The 13,183-nt window shown below is 43.1% G+C and overlaps 1 protein-coding gene across 1 annotated transcript in view; it reads left to right on the top strand.

Annotated features, from left to right (window-relative positions):
- Positions 1 to 13,183, top strand: part of kcnh2b (potassium voltage-gated channel, subfamily H (eag-related), member 2b) — a 151,690-nt gene that overhangs the window by 11,196 nt on the left and 127,311 nt on the right. Inside the window, exon 2 of the mRNA XM_030767508.1 lies at positions 653 to 883. Within this exon, the coding sequence (XP_030623368.1) occupies positions 653 to 883 (231 nt within the window). The remainder of the gene's footprint in view (positions 1 to 652; positions 884 to 13,183) is intronic.

Below are 13,183 nucleotides of genomic sequence, written 5' to 3' on the forward strand. Positions count from 1 at the left end.
TCACCACAGTCTTGACATCCACTGTGAGCAGATGGACAGCTCCAGGGGAGAAGTGAAGCCCTGGCCCAGGGTGGAGCATCTCTTCAGGGCTTTATGTGCCTCAATGTGTCATCGTTCAAGACTTAGCGTAGGGAACGTCATACCGCAGCCTAGTGGAGCCTTCACAAGCACCTCACACACTTGGCTAATAAATGAAGAACGCCTTCTGTGTGAGCTGGCATTGCTTGTATTGTGTTAGGTAAACATTATGGGGTAAGGTTTATTGAAGGTCAGTTGGAATGCGCTGAGTATGGCTGGTTTGTGTGTGTGTGCGTGTGTGTGTGTGGGGGGTGGGGGGGTGTCATCTATTTTTCTAGTAAGACCAGCATCTGACATTGTGCAGATCCTGTCGCTGTTAAGAGACTGACCATCTGTAAATAAATCAGGAACAGCAAAGTCAGCCAGAGTGTTAATCATCTCCTTGACAAAATGTAGCATGAACTAATTAGCTATAACATTTGCTGGGGGGGGGGGGTCTCTGTTTTGGTTGTAACCAGAATTGGCAAATGTGAAATCTCCAACAAATCATCATGGTGACTGTCAATCAATGCCAGAGTAAATGACCTTCTTTCTTTTCCCTTCTCTCTCCCTACCTCTCTCTCTCTGTCAACAGGTCGGAAGTTTATCATAGCTAATGCACGCGTGGAGAACTGTGCCATCATCTTCTGTAATGATGGCTTTTGTCACATGTGTGGCTACACGAGGGCCGAGATCATGCAGAAGCCCTGCACCTGTAACTTCCTGTATGGGCCACACACTAAGAGACTGGCCATTGCCCAGATGGCCCAGGCCCTGCTGGGGTCAGAGGAGAGGAAAGTGGAGATCGCCCTCTACAGAAAGGATGGTAGGACCCGTTTTGCTGCTGTTTTGTACCTATGTGACCGTAGCAATGTGCCATTGGTTTGTCATCACCATGACAACTTAGCAGAAATCTACGTTAATAAAGCAATGTTATGACAGCAAGAGAGGACTAGTCCATCAGTTTCCGAATGCTGACAGTTATAGGTCAAGGCACAGGGAAAGGACACTAAGGAACAGTCTGCCGCTGTTTGCTCTCAGTAATGATTTGGTTGTTACAAACTGGAATGGAAAAGTTTGGGTTAGGGTTAGGGTTCACAGCTGGGGCAGACTGCTTGCTCAGGGGCCAGATAATCATCCTTTTTTGGTAGGTTAGTACTTCTGTGGATCTGCAAGTCTGAGGATTGTTATTATAATCCACACTCATATAAAGTCACAATTTGAATATAATAGACCTCGAAATGTAATTCCTGTGTTGTATGTGTTGAATTGACCCACGTTTTGAGAGCTATGTGAGGACAGATATGAAAGGAAATGAGAGGGGGTATGGTTTCATGTTATAAAATGCTCTGTGTAGGTCATGGGTCTTGTCCAGTCATTTCATCACTCGCTTCTGGATCAAGGCCAGGAATCTCTTAGCACACTCACCACCTGCATACTGAATTTGAATTAGTCAGCTACAGTAGATAGAGAATCCAGAGGAAAAGTTTGTGTGTGTTTGTGTGTGTGTGTGTGTGTGTGTGAGAGAGAGAGAGAGAGAGAGAGAGAGAGAGAAAGTGATTTTTTTCTCCCTGAGCAGGCAGTGATTAAAAGGAAAAGTAAAGGAGAGAGCTGGCGCCCGACGTTTGCTCTCAGCTGATAGCTCACGTTTGCTCTCTTTATAGCTTCATCAGAGACCACCTCCACGCCACCAATCGTAGTTTCCACTGTTTATGTAAGAAGCTATCTGTTTCACATGTATACACAACTCCCGCTGCTCTGCCGTGGCTAAAAAACGAATACAGCACATTTTAATGACTTCCCAACGCGGTTCCTAGTGTGAACGAGCCAACACAACACACGGGTGTTGTAAGTTATCCTTATCTCTTTTCATGAATGGATAAAGCTCTTAGTCAAATTCATATTGATTTGCCTGATTAACTAGGAAGGCAGAGAGGAACAGAACAGAACAGAAATGTCTAAAAGGAATGAGCGGATTTGCTTCACAGATGCCCTGGCAGCAATGCTAACACAATTTTTTTGTTAGTTTTGTTGTTGATGTTGTTGTTTTTTGGTGGTCTCATCATAGATTTGTTATAACATCAGCCAAGCTATTTCCCACTATGATGTTTGCCAACCAAGTTGTTGAAGAGCTCTCTTTCCTCTCTAGCTTAATAGTATGTTTGTTGAAGGGAAAGTCAATCAAAATCTCCCTGTATCATCAAGGTTACCTGAGGCTGTGTGCTGTAAGGCCTGGCTCATTTTTCCCACCTCCTATGTCCCTGTGACTCAGCCATTACTGCCATTCTTCTCTCCCTCATTCATTTTTCTCCAGCAGAGGAAATCCATACTTTTTCCCCCTCCACTCACTCAGTGTTCAGTGGGGCTCATCTTTACCAGCCAACCTGGTCTTACGCCTCTGGCCTAGAAAGAGAAGCAGATGATGGAATGCACTCTGATCCTCATACATAATGCACAAAGGGAAACACAATGCCTGGTTGTTCAAAGCCTTCTAATGAGGGATGCCGAGCCTGTGAATTTTCTCATGAGTGGAAAGACAGAGAGTAAAGAGTAATGTGTGCACTGTGTGTGTATGCATGTGTGTATATGTGTGTGTCCGCCCCCCCAACACACACACACGCGCAGGCGCACACACACACACACACACACACACACGCGCGCGTGCACACACACACACGCACACACACTCACACACATACACACACACACACTCACACACACACACACACACACACACACACACACACACACACACACACACACACACACACACACACACACACACACACACACACCCACCCCTCTCCGTGCTTGTACATCCATTCATCTGGCACATAGAACTGTGGCATTAGCCTTCAGGATGATGAATCGCAGCCCCTCACACTCAATCGTCTGTCGCTGATCTGACCGGCACTTAATCAATCACAAGGAGACGCAAACTCCACTCCGCTCCAACTGTCGGCCTACTACCTTTGATAGGGAGTGTGTATGTGTATGTGTGTTTGTGTGAAAGTGTGTTTGTGTATGTGAGAGAGAGAGAGAGAGAGAGAGAGAGAGAGAGAGAGAGAGAGATAAATGAGCGATAAGCAAGGTTCCTAAGTGTGACAGGATCAGGGAGAATCAACCTCAAACTTAACACAGAGCTTTGGAGGGAAGTGTAAGCACAAACTAAAACAGACCCAAGTCTCTCCATGGAACACACTTGAAAACTCACGCTGCTCTTTGTTTTTTCTCCATCCTTAGGTCAACTGAAAATTTGTAATAGGCTTAAATACTCAAACTACAGCGTTTACATTTCCATGGAACCATGCAGTTAACCCGGAACAGGGGGACTGGAGGTTCCTATGCCAGGAAAGACCTGGCACACTCCACAGTCCTGGTCTGTTGCTAGACCAGGTCTGCTTGAATCAGCCCGAACTGTATCTCAGTTGACCCAAGCCTTTCACACATGGTTAAGGTCACATTCAGTCTGGGAAGACTGGATTCACAGGCTCCAAAGCCGGCGCTCTATGGTGTGCTTTTGAATCTCATCCCCATCGATTGCTTGGGAGGAAACACAAGTAGCCCAGAATAGCCTCTCTCATTTCCTTAGGTACTACTGAGCAGATGACTATCTGGGGTTGGGCCTATGTAACCAGGGAAAGCACCTGCTTCTCTAGTTCCACAAACAACACAACTGTGACACCCGCACTCTGTTTCTTGTGTCCTTTAACTGAGTAATAAGCATGACTCAGTTCAAATCTATCTATCTATGTATGAATGTATATATATATATATATATATATATATATATATATATACATACATATATGTGTGTGTGTGTGTGTGTATGTGTGTAGATAGATAGATAGATAGAGAGAGAGAGAGAGAGAGAGAGAGAGAGAGAGAGAGAGAAGAGAGATGATCTCATTCAATTGGCAAAGTTGGCTACCACTGCTTATACTGACATCAGTTGAGTCAACATTATCAAATCTGTGCCTCCTTGCACTTACCTTTCAGGATAAAGCCAGGAAGAACAGCTGTCTGATTCAGTTTTCAACAGACTCTATTAAGTGCACTGAGAGTAAGCTAAAGGAACAATCATGAGTCTAAAACACCTTACAACAGCATAACCCCAGTCAGTTTTGTGCCACTACGTACCAGCCAAGGACAGGGGGAAAAATGCTGGTCTTAGGATTTTTCTCTGAAAACATAAATGTATCTTTTATGCATATGAACCTCTGTATATTTTCATCCCATTCACTTAAGCTACCATTCCACATTCATTCCACTTTCATGTCCATTCTCCCAAGGTCTCATATCTCCTTCATTTTATTGATTCATGTTTTGGGATGTTATTACTTAAAGCATAGGATGTCTAAATGTGAAATTATTCATGTCAATAGTTGGTATTGTTTGTGATGATTGGTGGTGGGTCAGAAAGTGTGTGTGGGTATCTGTTTTGCTGCTGAGGTCTCGGATGAGTGAAGCCATATCTCTGCATCTTAGGGCCGAACAAACATATATACCTTCATTCAGGAGGAGTCGTGAAACAGCCACGGGGTCTGGTCAATTCAAATTCTGTATCTGTGCCAATCATTTGTCTAAAACAGACAACAATCAAAGATACAAAATAAAACTTGACAAGCTGGCAAGCAACTAGCCAATAAAGTAGTAATCTAGTGACCTCCCTTGCCAGCGTCTTTAAGCAAACCGAAGCAAGTTTAGAAGAATGACTCTTAAAAAAAAAAAATAAATAAACTATTGGGTTACTAATCAAAAAATACAACCTCCAGCTGCATGTATAAATACTCACTCAGAACAACACAAGTCAAACTCAAGTGGCAAGTATTGGACTACTTATTGAGGTGAATTTTCTCCCACCGTGTTGTTGACAGGCTAATAATGAATCATGACTGCTGTGCTCTATGCTAGTGTTTCAGAGGGTTTGCCTCATTACCTGCTCAATGGTGCCATGCTAGACCGCTAAAGACCAGGGCTGAGGGAAAACACAAACATCACAAGTCTGTTTAACTCCCCTCTCTGTACTAAGGTATTTTTATTTAGACGCTGCTTAAAACTGAGGCTAGCATAGAACATCGTGCCCAGTGTTTAGCCATCACGAAAAAACAAAACAAAACACACAAACAAACAAACAAGCCCAAAAAAAAAAAGAAAAAAAAAAAGAAAACAAAAAAACCCCAAACCTTTAATTAGCCTCCACTCGACTTTAAATTCTTAATCAGTGCAGTGGTAGGACTACAAAGTGAGGGCAGACATAAACCAATTGACATACAGTGTTTGCCGGCCGGGCAGGATACACAGTGTTTGAAAATGAAAACAGCATACGGTTTTACATTTCATTTTATGGCTAATGCTACTTAGCCTTACTCATAAAACTATTTTTTTTTTTTTTTTAATGATGGTTGGCGCAGTTTTTTCTGCTCTGCCTCCCTGTGAAGGTATCATGCTGTCAGTGCTGAATGGGTTTAAGATGAGCTTACAGGAAGGTGTGAGAGAGGTCTGAAGGAGGTGGTGAGTGTGTGATCTGGATGCACCTGAGCTGAGTTCATATTAGGATTTTCTCTCTCTGCCGCTCTTTGAATTTAGCTCCGAGCATCGTATTCTCTCTCTCACTATCTCTGTCTCTCTCTCTGTCTGTCTGTCTCTCTCCCTCTCTCTTGGTCTCAGCTGTAATGAATAAAACAGAGACATTTGTCACTGTGTGTAAATCCCTCACTGCTTTCCTTATTTCAGTATGGAAATACCTGTTGAGAACCCAAACACTCAAAAGAAAAAAAAAAAAAAAACCCAAAAGAACATGTGCTTCTTTCTTGTGCAGCCCCCCCCCCCACCCCTCCCTTTTTTATCAGTGCCTGTCGGTAAAAAGCATAAACACAATATTGCTGATTTCTCACAATATTGCACTGTTCTCGCTTGTCACACGATGCGTGGGCATCGAGAATCAACCTTTCTAGTAAGAGCCGTGGAACGAAATCTGTCCACATAGTAATCTCATTCCTTTTTTTCCTCTACCGCATTCATGCAAATCAACTGCAAATTCTTTAGATATCTCTCTCTCTCTCATCTGATAACTGGTAAAGGTCATTAAACTCCTCAGTAGATAAACAACAGCAGAAAACATTTTTTTTTTCATCCAGTCCCCCTGAGTAAAGTATGAAAATAATCTAATCGTCTGCTGTATTGAAAGTTAACCTTTTGTTTTGTACTGGGCTGACCTGAGGTCTAGAGGTAGTTCTGATTGTTTGCAGTATTCTAATCTTCAGTGGATGCTGCTCATATTATTGCAGAGGGAGGGAAGACTCTTTAGATGGGCGAGTGCAGCTGGTTTACCTCAGGACTGTTTGCACAAAGAACTCTTGTTTCCCTACAGTGAGGTTTTAATATGGGAGCTGACCATGGTCTCATGTATTAGCCTGTTTCAGTGGCCTCTGTTCCCACTGTTTCTCTACTTATTATTAGAAACACTTTACCTTGATGTCATATTGATTTCAAAGCCCTCTCTCAATAACCAATAGACGTTGAATCCCTGATCCTTTGAAGGACAATTTGTCACAGGGCCACTCCGTCTGCCCCCTCTATCCGTGCTAACTCTGATTTCCCAACTCCTGAAATCATTGCATAATAACTGGATGAAGGGCTTTAAACAGAATGTGTGCAGCTGGCTTGATCATCTGTGTGTGTGTGTGTGTGTGTGTGTGTGTGTGTGTGTGTGTGTGCGCGCGCGTGCGCGTGCGTGCGTGTGTGTGTTTGTGTCTGTGTATGTGTGTGTCCAGGCATTTGTGTGTATGTGTGGTGTGCGTGTGTATGTGTTTGTATGTGTATGTTTGTGTTTGAGTGAGGAAAACAGCTATCATACATGTTTAGAACCTTTTTTTTAAATTAATGGCTGCACATAATTTGTGATAATGTCTGTGTATAATTTACACACACACACACACACACACACACACAAACACGCACTCACAATAGGATGCTGTCTTGCACTAGTCTTCCTGATGGAACCCAGCTGACATGGCGTGTGAACCTGAGACATTGCTTTACCAGTTGCTGTGGAGACCTAGCTGTACAAGACATTTAGATATTAAACTGATAGCTCAAATCTAAATTACCCAGACACATTCAATCAAGAGCCGTTTATGACTTAGTCCAGTTCATTACATTCATGATAACTCATGTAACATTCATGATGACAAATAAAGGCCCAACTGGTTGAAGTCTCTGCCTTTGTTTCCAGTGGTCCTGTGTGTATACAGCACACTGCTGTATGAGACCAACTCTCTCTCCTACGTGTTTCAAGAAGATTATATGAATGAAATGAACAAACAAAAACAAACAAGTATCATTCATTTATTTGAAACACTGCTTATATGCATCATGTGCCCATGTTTTCTGGGGCCTAAAAATGTGAGTAGAACTCCAAAAACCGAGTGTACACCCACAAATGCACACACATACAAACACGCACACACACACACACACACACACACACACACACACACACTGTTTGCTTTTTGCTTTTTTTCTGTTGGAATGGGGAGCAGGTCCCCCGTGTTTGAGAAAGGCCCTACGTGTTTGTAGTGCCTGTCCGGACTGTATTTTTAGCTGTCAGTGTACACATAGGCACTTCCCGGTCAGCTGGCTGGGGTGTTGAAGTATCCGTTTAAACAAAGATACGGTGGACCCCAAATCCTCTACCCCTCCCCTCTCCCTCTTCATGCTCACTGACAGAGCCTCGGGCAGGGCTTAGAGTGTTAAAAGCTCTTTTCAAGAGACGCTCTCTGCTCACTACGAACAGTAGAGCAGTCAGACCAAATCAAGGATTTATCGCCTCGTAGAAACACACTATTCATTCATTGATTTATCCATTCATTCATTCATTTTCATTCATTCATTCATTCATTCATTCATTTTGTAAAGATTACAATGTTACAGATGGTTACTTTGGTTTTTCCCTGGAGATTCCACTGTGAATCTGGCATATCGTCTAAGCAACACGACTTTACCATAAAGGTTCCAACACAGTGCTTCAGGAACACTGACTGATCAGCTTTAAGTTTCAGAATCTTGTTACAATCACAAGATAATGATTATTATACAAATAACAGACAGACCTGTTTTAAGATAAACACTCTAAACCTATGCCTCTTGTAAATGTACCACCGCGAGCTTTGTCTGGGAGTGCTAACCAGACATTTCCATCTTCCACTGAGCCGAGGCAGCCTTCTTAAGCAGAGGAGGATCCGTAAGCATAGGATTACGCTAGAGGTTTCCATTGAGAGAATTTTCACCTGGAGGTTTTCCACCAGAGAGAGAGAGAGAGAGAGAGAAGAACCACACAAGACTTGGAAAGCAACCAGGCGTCACATTTAAGGCCAACAGTTGTATAGCAAGCTAAGACATCTGAAAAACAGGGCACTCCAGAGGCCCAGATAGAGTTCAGTTTCAGTGTAACATGCCTTTCCACAAAGCCCCTGTCAGTGTATTAACAAATGCTCAGAGCTTTGCAAAGTATATGTAGAGCAGGGCTCGTTTTAGACCAATATTTCATTGAAATGTGCGTAAAAAAAAAAAAAAAGAAAGAAAAAGAAAAGAGATCTCCTCTCATATCTCACAAATGACTCCACCATTGGAGGTGCTGCATGGCCTTACAGAACAGGAGGAGGTGTCTCATTTGCGACGCACTAGGGAGTGAAATGGAGTGACTCTATTTGCACCCTGGTGAGGGCGTTCACAGTGCAATCTGATGAACAGAGCCCCCGGGCAAACAAACTTCAACCGGCACCCGTAATGGAGCCAAAATGGAGCCTTCACAAACTAATCAGCCGATCAGAGCATGAGCGTGAGAGAGAGAGAGAGAGAGAGAGAGAGAGAGAGAGAGAGAGAGAGAGAGAACAATAGAGGGATGGAAAAGAGAAAAGGGTTTATTGTGAGGGATAGGGAGATAGACAGTAACAACAGAAGGAGAATGATAAAGAGAGGGAGGAACATGAAAGAAAGAGAGAGCGGGGGGAACAAGAGACTAATTTGCAATCTCTTTATGTCGGTTTGTTTCAAGTCAGACCATCAAGACCTGTCAATCATGCTTAAGTGCTGCCCATATTCTTATAGCCGTGCAGTTTTATGCCTTTAAATGTATAGGACAAGTTCACCTAGAGGCTTGGGGAAAATCTGTTTATAAACTAAATGCCGATTTCAGATGGGTTTAAATTCTCCAGGCTTATGAGATCTAGTACCATTTCCCTCAGTATCACAGTACTGTTTCACATTCCCACTTGTCTGTTCTGGTCCTTTCTGAGAGAGAGTTCTTTTGCACCAAAGCTTTTCTCATTAAAAAAAAAAAATAGAAGGTGAGAGCCCATTTTGTGTAGGACTTAGCGATGGTCTGCCTGCTGCGCTGCCAAGCCGCGGTGACCGTGGAAACGGCTGTCGTCGACAGTGTTCCCAGAGGTGACAACCGTGTGTCGGTGTTGCCTGCCTATGGCCATTTAGAGCTTCAGGAGAGACTCTCGTCCAATCAGGAGAGCCCAGACCTTCACAGATTGTACAAAGCTTGCATGAAGCCAGTACCAAAGTCTACTGTGGGATCATAGCCTCTTTTTTTTTAAATGTGTGCTAGTGTTTGCAGCCTGTGAAAAGTCTTGACTGTGCATATAATCATCCATCTGTGGTGTCAAAACAGGAATGTACCAAACCAAAACTGTCTCATTACTTTAAAACTGGCCATGCGTTGTTGATACATGAATGATAATTGGACCTGAATTTTATTTAAAAGGGAAAAAAAGCATGAAAAGACTCTAGGAGCAAGAGACCAAATATCAGCATCACACACACTAGTAGTGTGTGTACTGGCATAAGCTGAATCGACAGGAAGTTCAGTTTATTCCCCATTTTTTGGTATCCTTCTTTTTCCCATCTTATTTTAAAGTTCAAGGGGCACTTGTGACTTACTAGACTTAAAATAGGAGGATTCGTGTTGTACAGTTCTGGGTCCTGCCCCAATTTCATTTCAGATTATAGTTTGACTCACACTACTCCTCTCCTATGGCCTCCCCAGGGAAAGAGCGTACGGAGGAAGAAGGGAGAGGTGGAGAGAATGAAAAGGCAGGAGATAATAATCAAGAGAGTGGAGACAGACTGAGAGCATGTGGTACACGGAGAGAGAGTCTCCCACGCTGACTTTTCTCTCCCACCTCTGACAGCAAAAACAGGCTGTACGAATTCCACAGCACACAGTTGCCTTCTGGGCCACTTCCCAAAACCTGACACAGCGCAGCACACTGGTGTCTAACAAGGCTCGTACTGATTTTACACAGACGTTTAGCCAACAGTAACAGGAGCAGGTCAAACCAAAGCCACCCTGGAGAGTGTAAGTGTCACAGAGCAATCCCGTAATGTGATTTTTAAATGGCAAGAGAAGAGCTTTTAGCTCGTTTTGCTCTGTTTTGTTTTGTTTTGTTTTGTTTTGTTTTTTGTTTTTTTTTTGTAATCTGCTGATTTGCTGTTTACAGAGATAAGAAATAGACCACAATTCCTTCATGGAAGGGAAGGCCCAGGATCAGCTTGGCAGATACCATCTGTTTATCTTTGGTCCTGGGCATATTGGTATTTGTATGGATAAAGATGAAATAGTAAAGAAAAAAAGACATGTTCACGTTGGCCAGACTGCTGAGGAGGGCAGGAGGAGATTTATACTGTATCAGTGACGCTGCTGCTGCGACTGGTTTATACTGTGTCAGTAACACTGCTGCTGCGACTGGTTTATACTGTGTCAGTAACACTGCTGCTGCGACTGGTTTATACTGTGTCAGTAACACTGCTGCTGCGACTGGTTTATACTGTGTCAGTAACGCTGCTGCTGCGACTGGTGGAGAAAAACAGAGGCAGGACACTGGACGCTGTGGCCCGTCTCTGGAGGACACGGTCAGAACTGACTCATGGCGCTGGAGTGGAGAAAAGAGAGAGAGAGAGAGAGAGAGAGAGAGAGAAAGAGAGAGAGCACAAGGGGGATTGTGATCTGGAGTGAGGGAGGATGAAAGAGTGTGAGAGAGAGGTGTCCCTCGCTTTCATCCGTCCATTGATCAGCACAATCCCCTCTGTGGCTCGTCAGTCAAGGGTTTTCTTTTCTTTTTTTTTCTTTTTTTTTGAACATCTAATGCACATTTCCTGTTTGTTTGTTTTTTTTTACTCTAAGAGGTTAGCATCAAATGAAGGTTATAGTCACAGAGAACTTCATGAACTACACATTAAAAGAAGAGCCAGGCAAAGCTGTGTTCAATATGAATGACAGTATCTGTTTGTACATATGGAAAGCAATGAGAAAGCAGTGCTTAGCAGTGCTGGTGATGTGAATTCCCTGAAGAGACTCTAAGTGGATGAAGAGCTTGAGCACTGTGGCTATTACAGTGGATGCAGTATGTGACTGGAAGTCAGGTGGCAGGGGAGTCGTGCCATATTAGGAGTCTAAAGGATGTCTTGGAAGTCGCTTTGGATAAAACCATCTGTTAAATGGATAAATGAAAAAATAATGTACATGTAGAAGACAGAAGTTAACTGAGATTTTAAGGATTTACGTTAAGGATTCCTCCAATACAGCATCAAACCAGTAGCACATACATACAGGCAAAAATTGCAACACCCCAAATGAATGGTCAGACTGGTAGTGTTTAATATATATCAACAATGTTATTTAAAGATTTCATTTGGATATGGGACTTCATTTTAAAGATCTTTTAAAGATTTCATTTGGATATGGGACTGCATTTGTTTTCCAGACTTTCTGACAGTTTCCAATAAGATTTTGTTGAAATAACTGAAACATGGTTACTATGCTTAAACTAGCTTCAGAGGAAGAGTAATATAAATGGCTAGTTTATTTAGAGTTGGTTGGCCAGTAGCTTATTGAGAACATTTGTCAGATCAGACTGAAACTGTGTGTTTCTAACTGAAGTAAGAGGATAGAGAGCTGATGTTGATTATGGAGTTTATAAATAAACAGGTAACTTCTTCCAGGTACGCCACTTTTCTCTGGCATGACTTCACACACAGCCTGTTTCACCATTATATCATCATGCTAGTTAATGCTTAAAGGGAAAGACACGGTGCTGCCCTCTGCACCATCAGTTCTCTCTACCTGTGTGACTTTGGGGCTGTGATTTTCTCTGTGATTTTTGAGACATTTACTTTCATTACTCATCTCCTTGAAGAAAGGTTTGGGTAAGGACACTCATCAAAGCTCTTTCAAGCCACCGACAAAAATAGTGAGGTCGAGTTTTCTTTCTGTTTTCCAAGAATGCCTTCTCACTATCTGAACGTCGATTATTCGATTGCGAAACCGTGGAAAAGAAAAAACCCTGAGTGGCGGGCTCTTATCTTGTCCTCTGATTAGGGCACAAGCTCATCTACATTGTGGTATTAGTTTTCTGACGATTAACCAAGCGGTCTTCCTCTGTGGCCCTGACTGAGGAGATAGTGCATTAAAAAAAAAGAGAGAGAGAGAGAGTGAGAGAGAGAGAGAGATGGGAGGCTGTGTTAGACAGTCAGATGGATGGGGTTTTATTTGGGCTGCTTTAATGAGAGTGGCGTCTGGGGTCCTGATGGGATTTGTCAAAAGATCAGTGAAGCGCGGGTCCTTTGCGCCCCCACTATCGATCCTCCCTCTCGGCAAACGCTGGCGGGATACAGGCTTGGATCACTCTCGCCACACCAGGCACAGCTCCATCAGAACTCACTCCACGGACCGGGCCTTTGAAATGTGAGCTTTTGGGTTTAAAGGGTCCCCACAGGGCCAGTGGAGAAAGACTGACAGAGAGGTGCGAAGCGACCATGCATGCCTCCAGTCAACGAGGGAGCGAGAAAACATTAACGTTTGACCAGAAACCAGGCCTGACTCACTCCCACAGCAGAAATGTTATTCTTATAGCTACACATGTACATTTCTAAGTTACAGTTTTACTTGACAGGAACAGTTTCTATATGGCTTTGAATGCTCTCAAGGTGACATGAACGCAATAAAGTTTGCATTCGTCGTTATGTCGATCCATCAGTAAAACACTGCTGAAATATGAAATTATTAAGATTAGACCATGAGCTCAGTGCTACTGGTTGTGTTTTATTTTCAATTTGT

Source organism: Chanos chanos, chromosome 3, assembly GCF_902362185.1.
Source record: "Chanos chanos chromosome 3, fChaCha1.1, whole genome shotgun sequence".
In the NCBI taxonomy this organism is placed as follows: domain Eukaryota; kingdom Metazoa; phylum Chordata; class Actinopteri; order Gonorynchiformes; family Chanidae; genus Chanos; species Chanos chanos.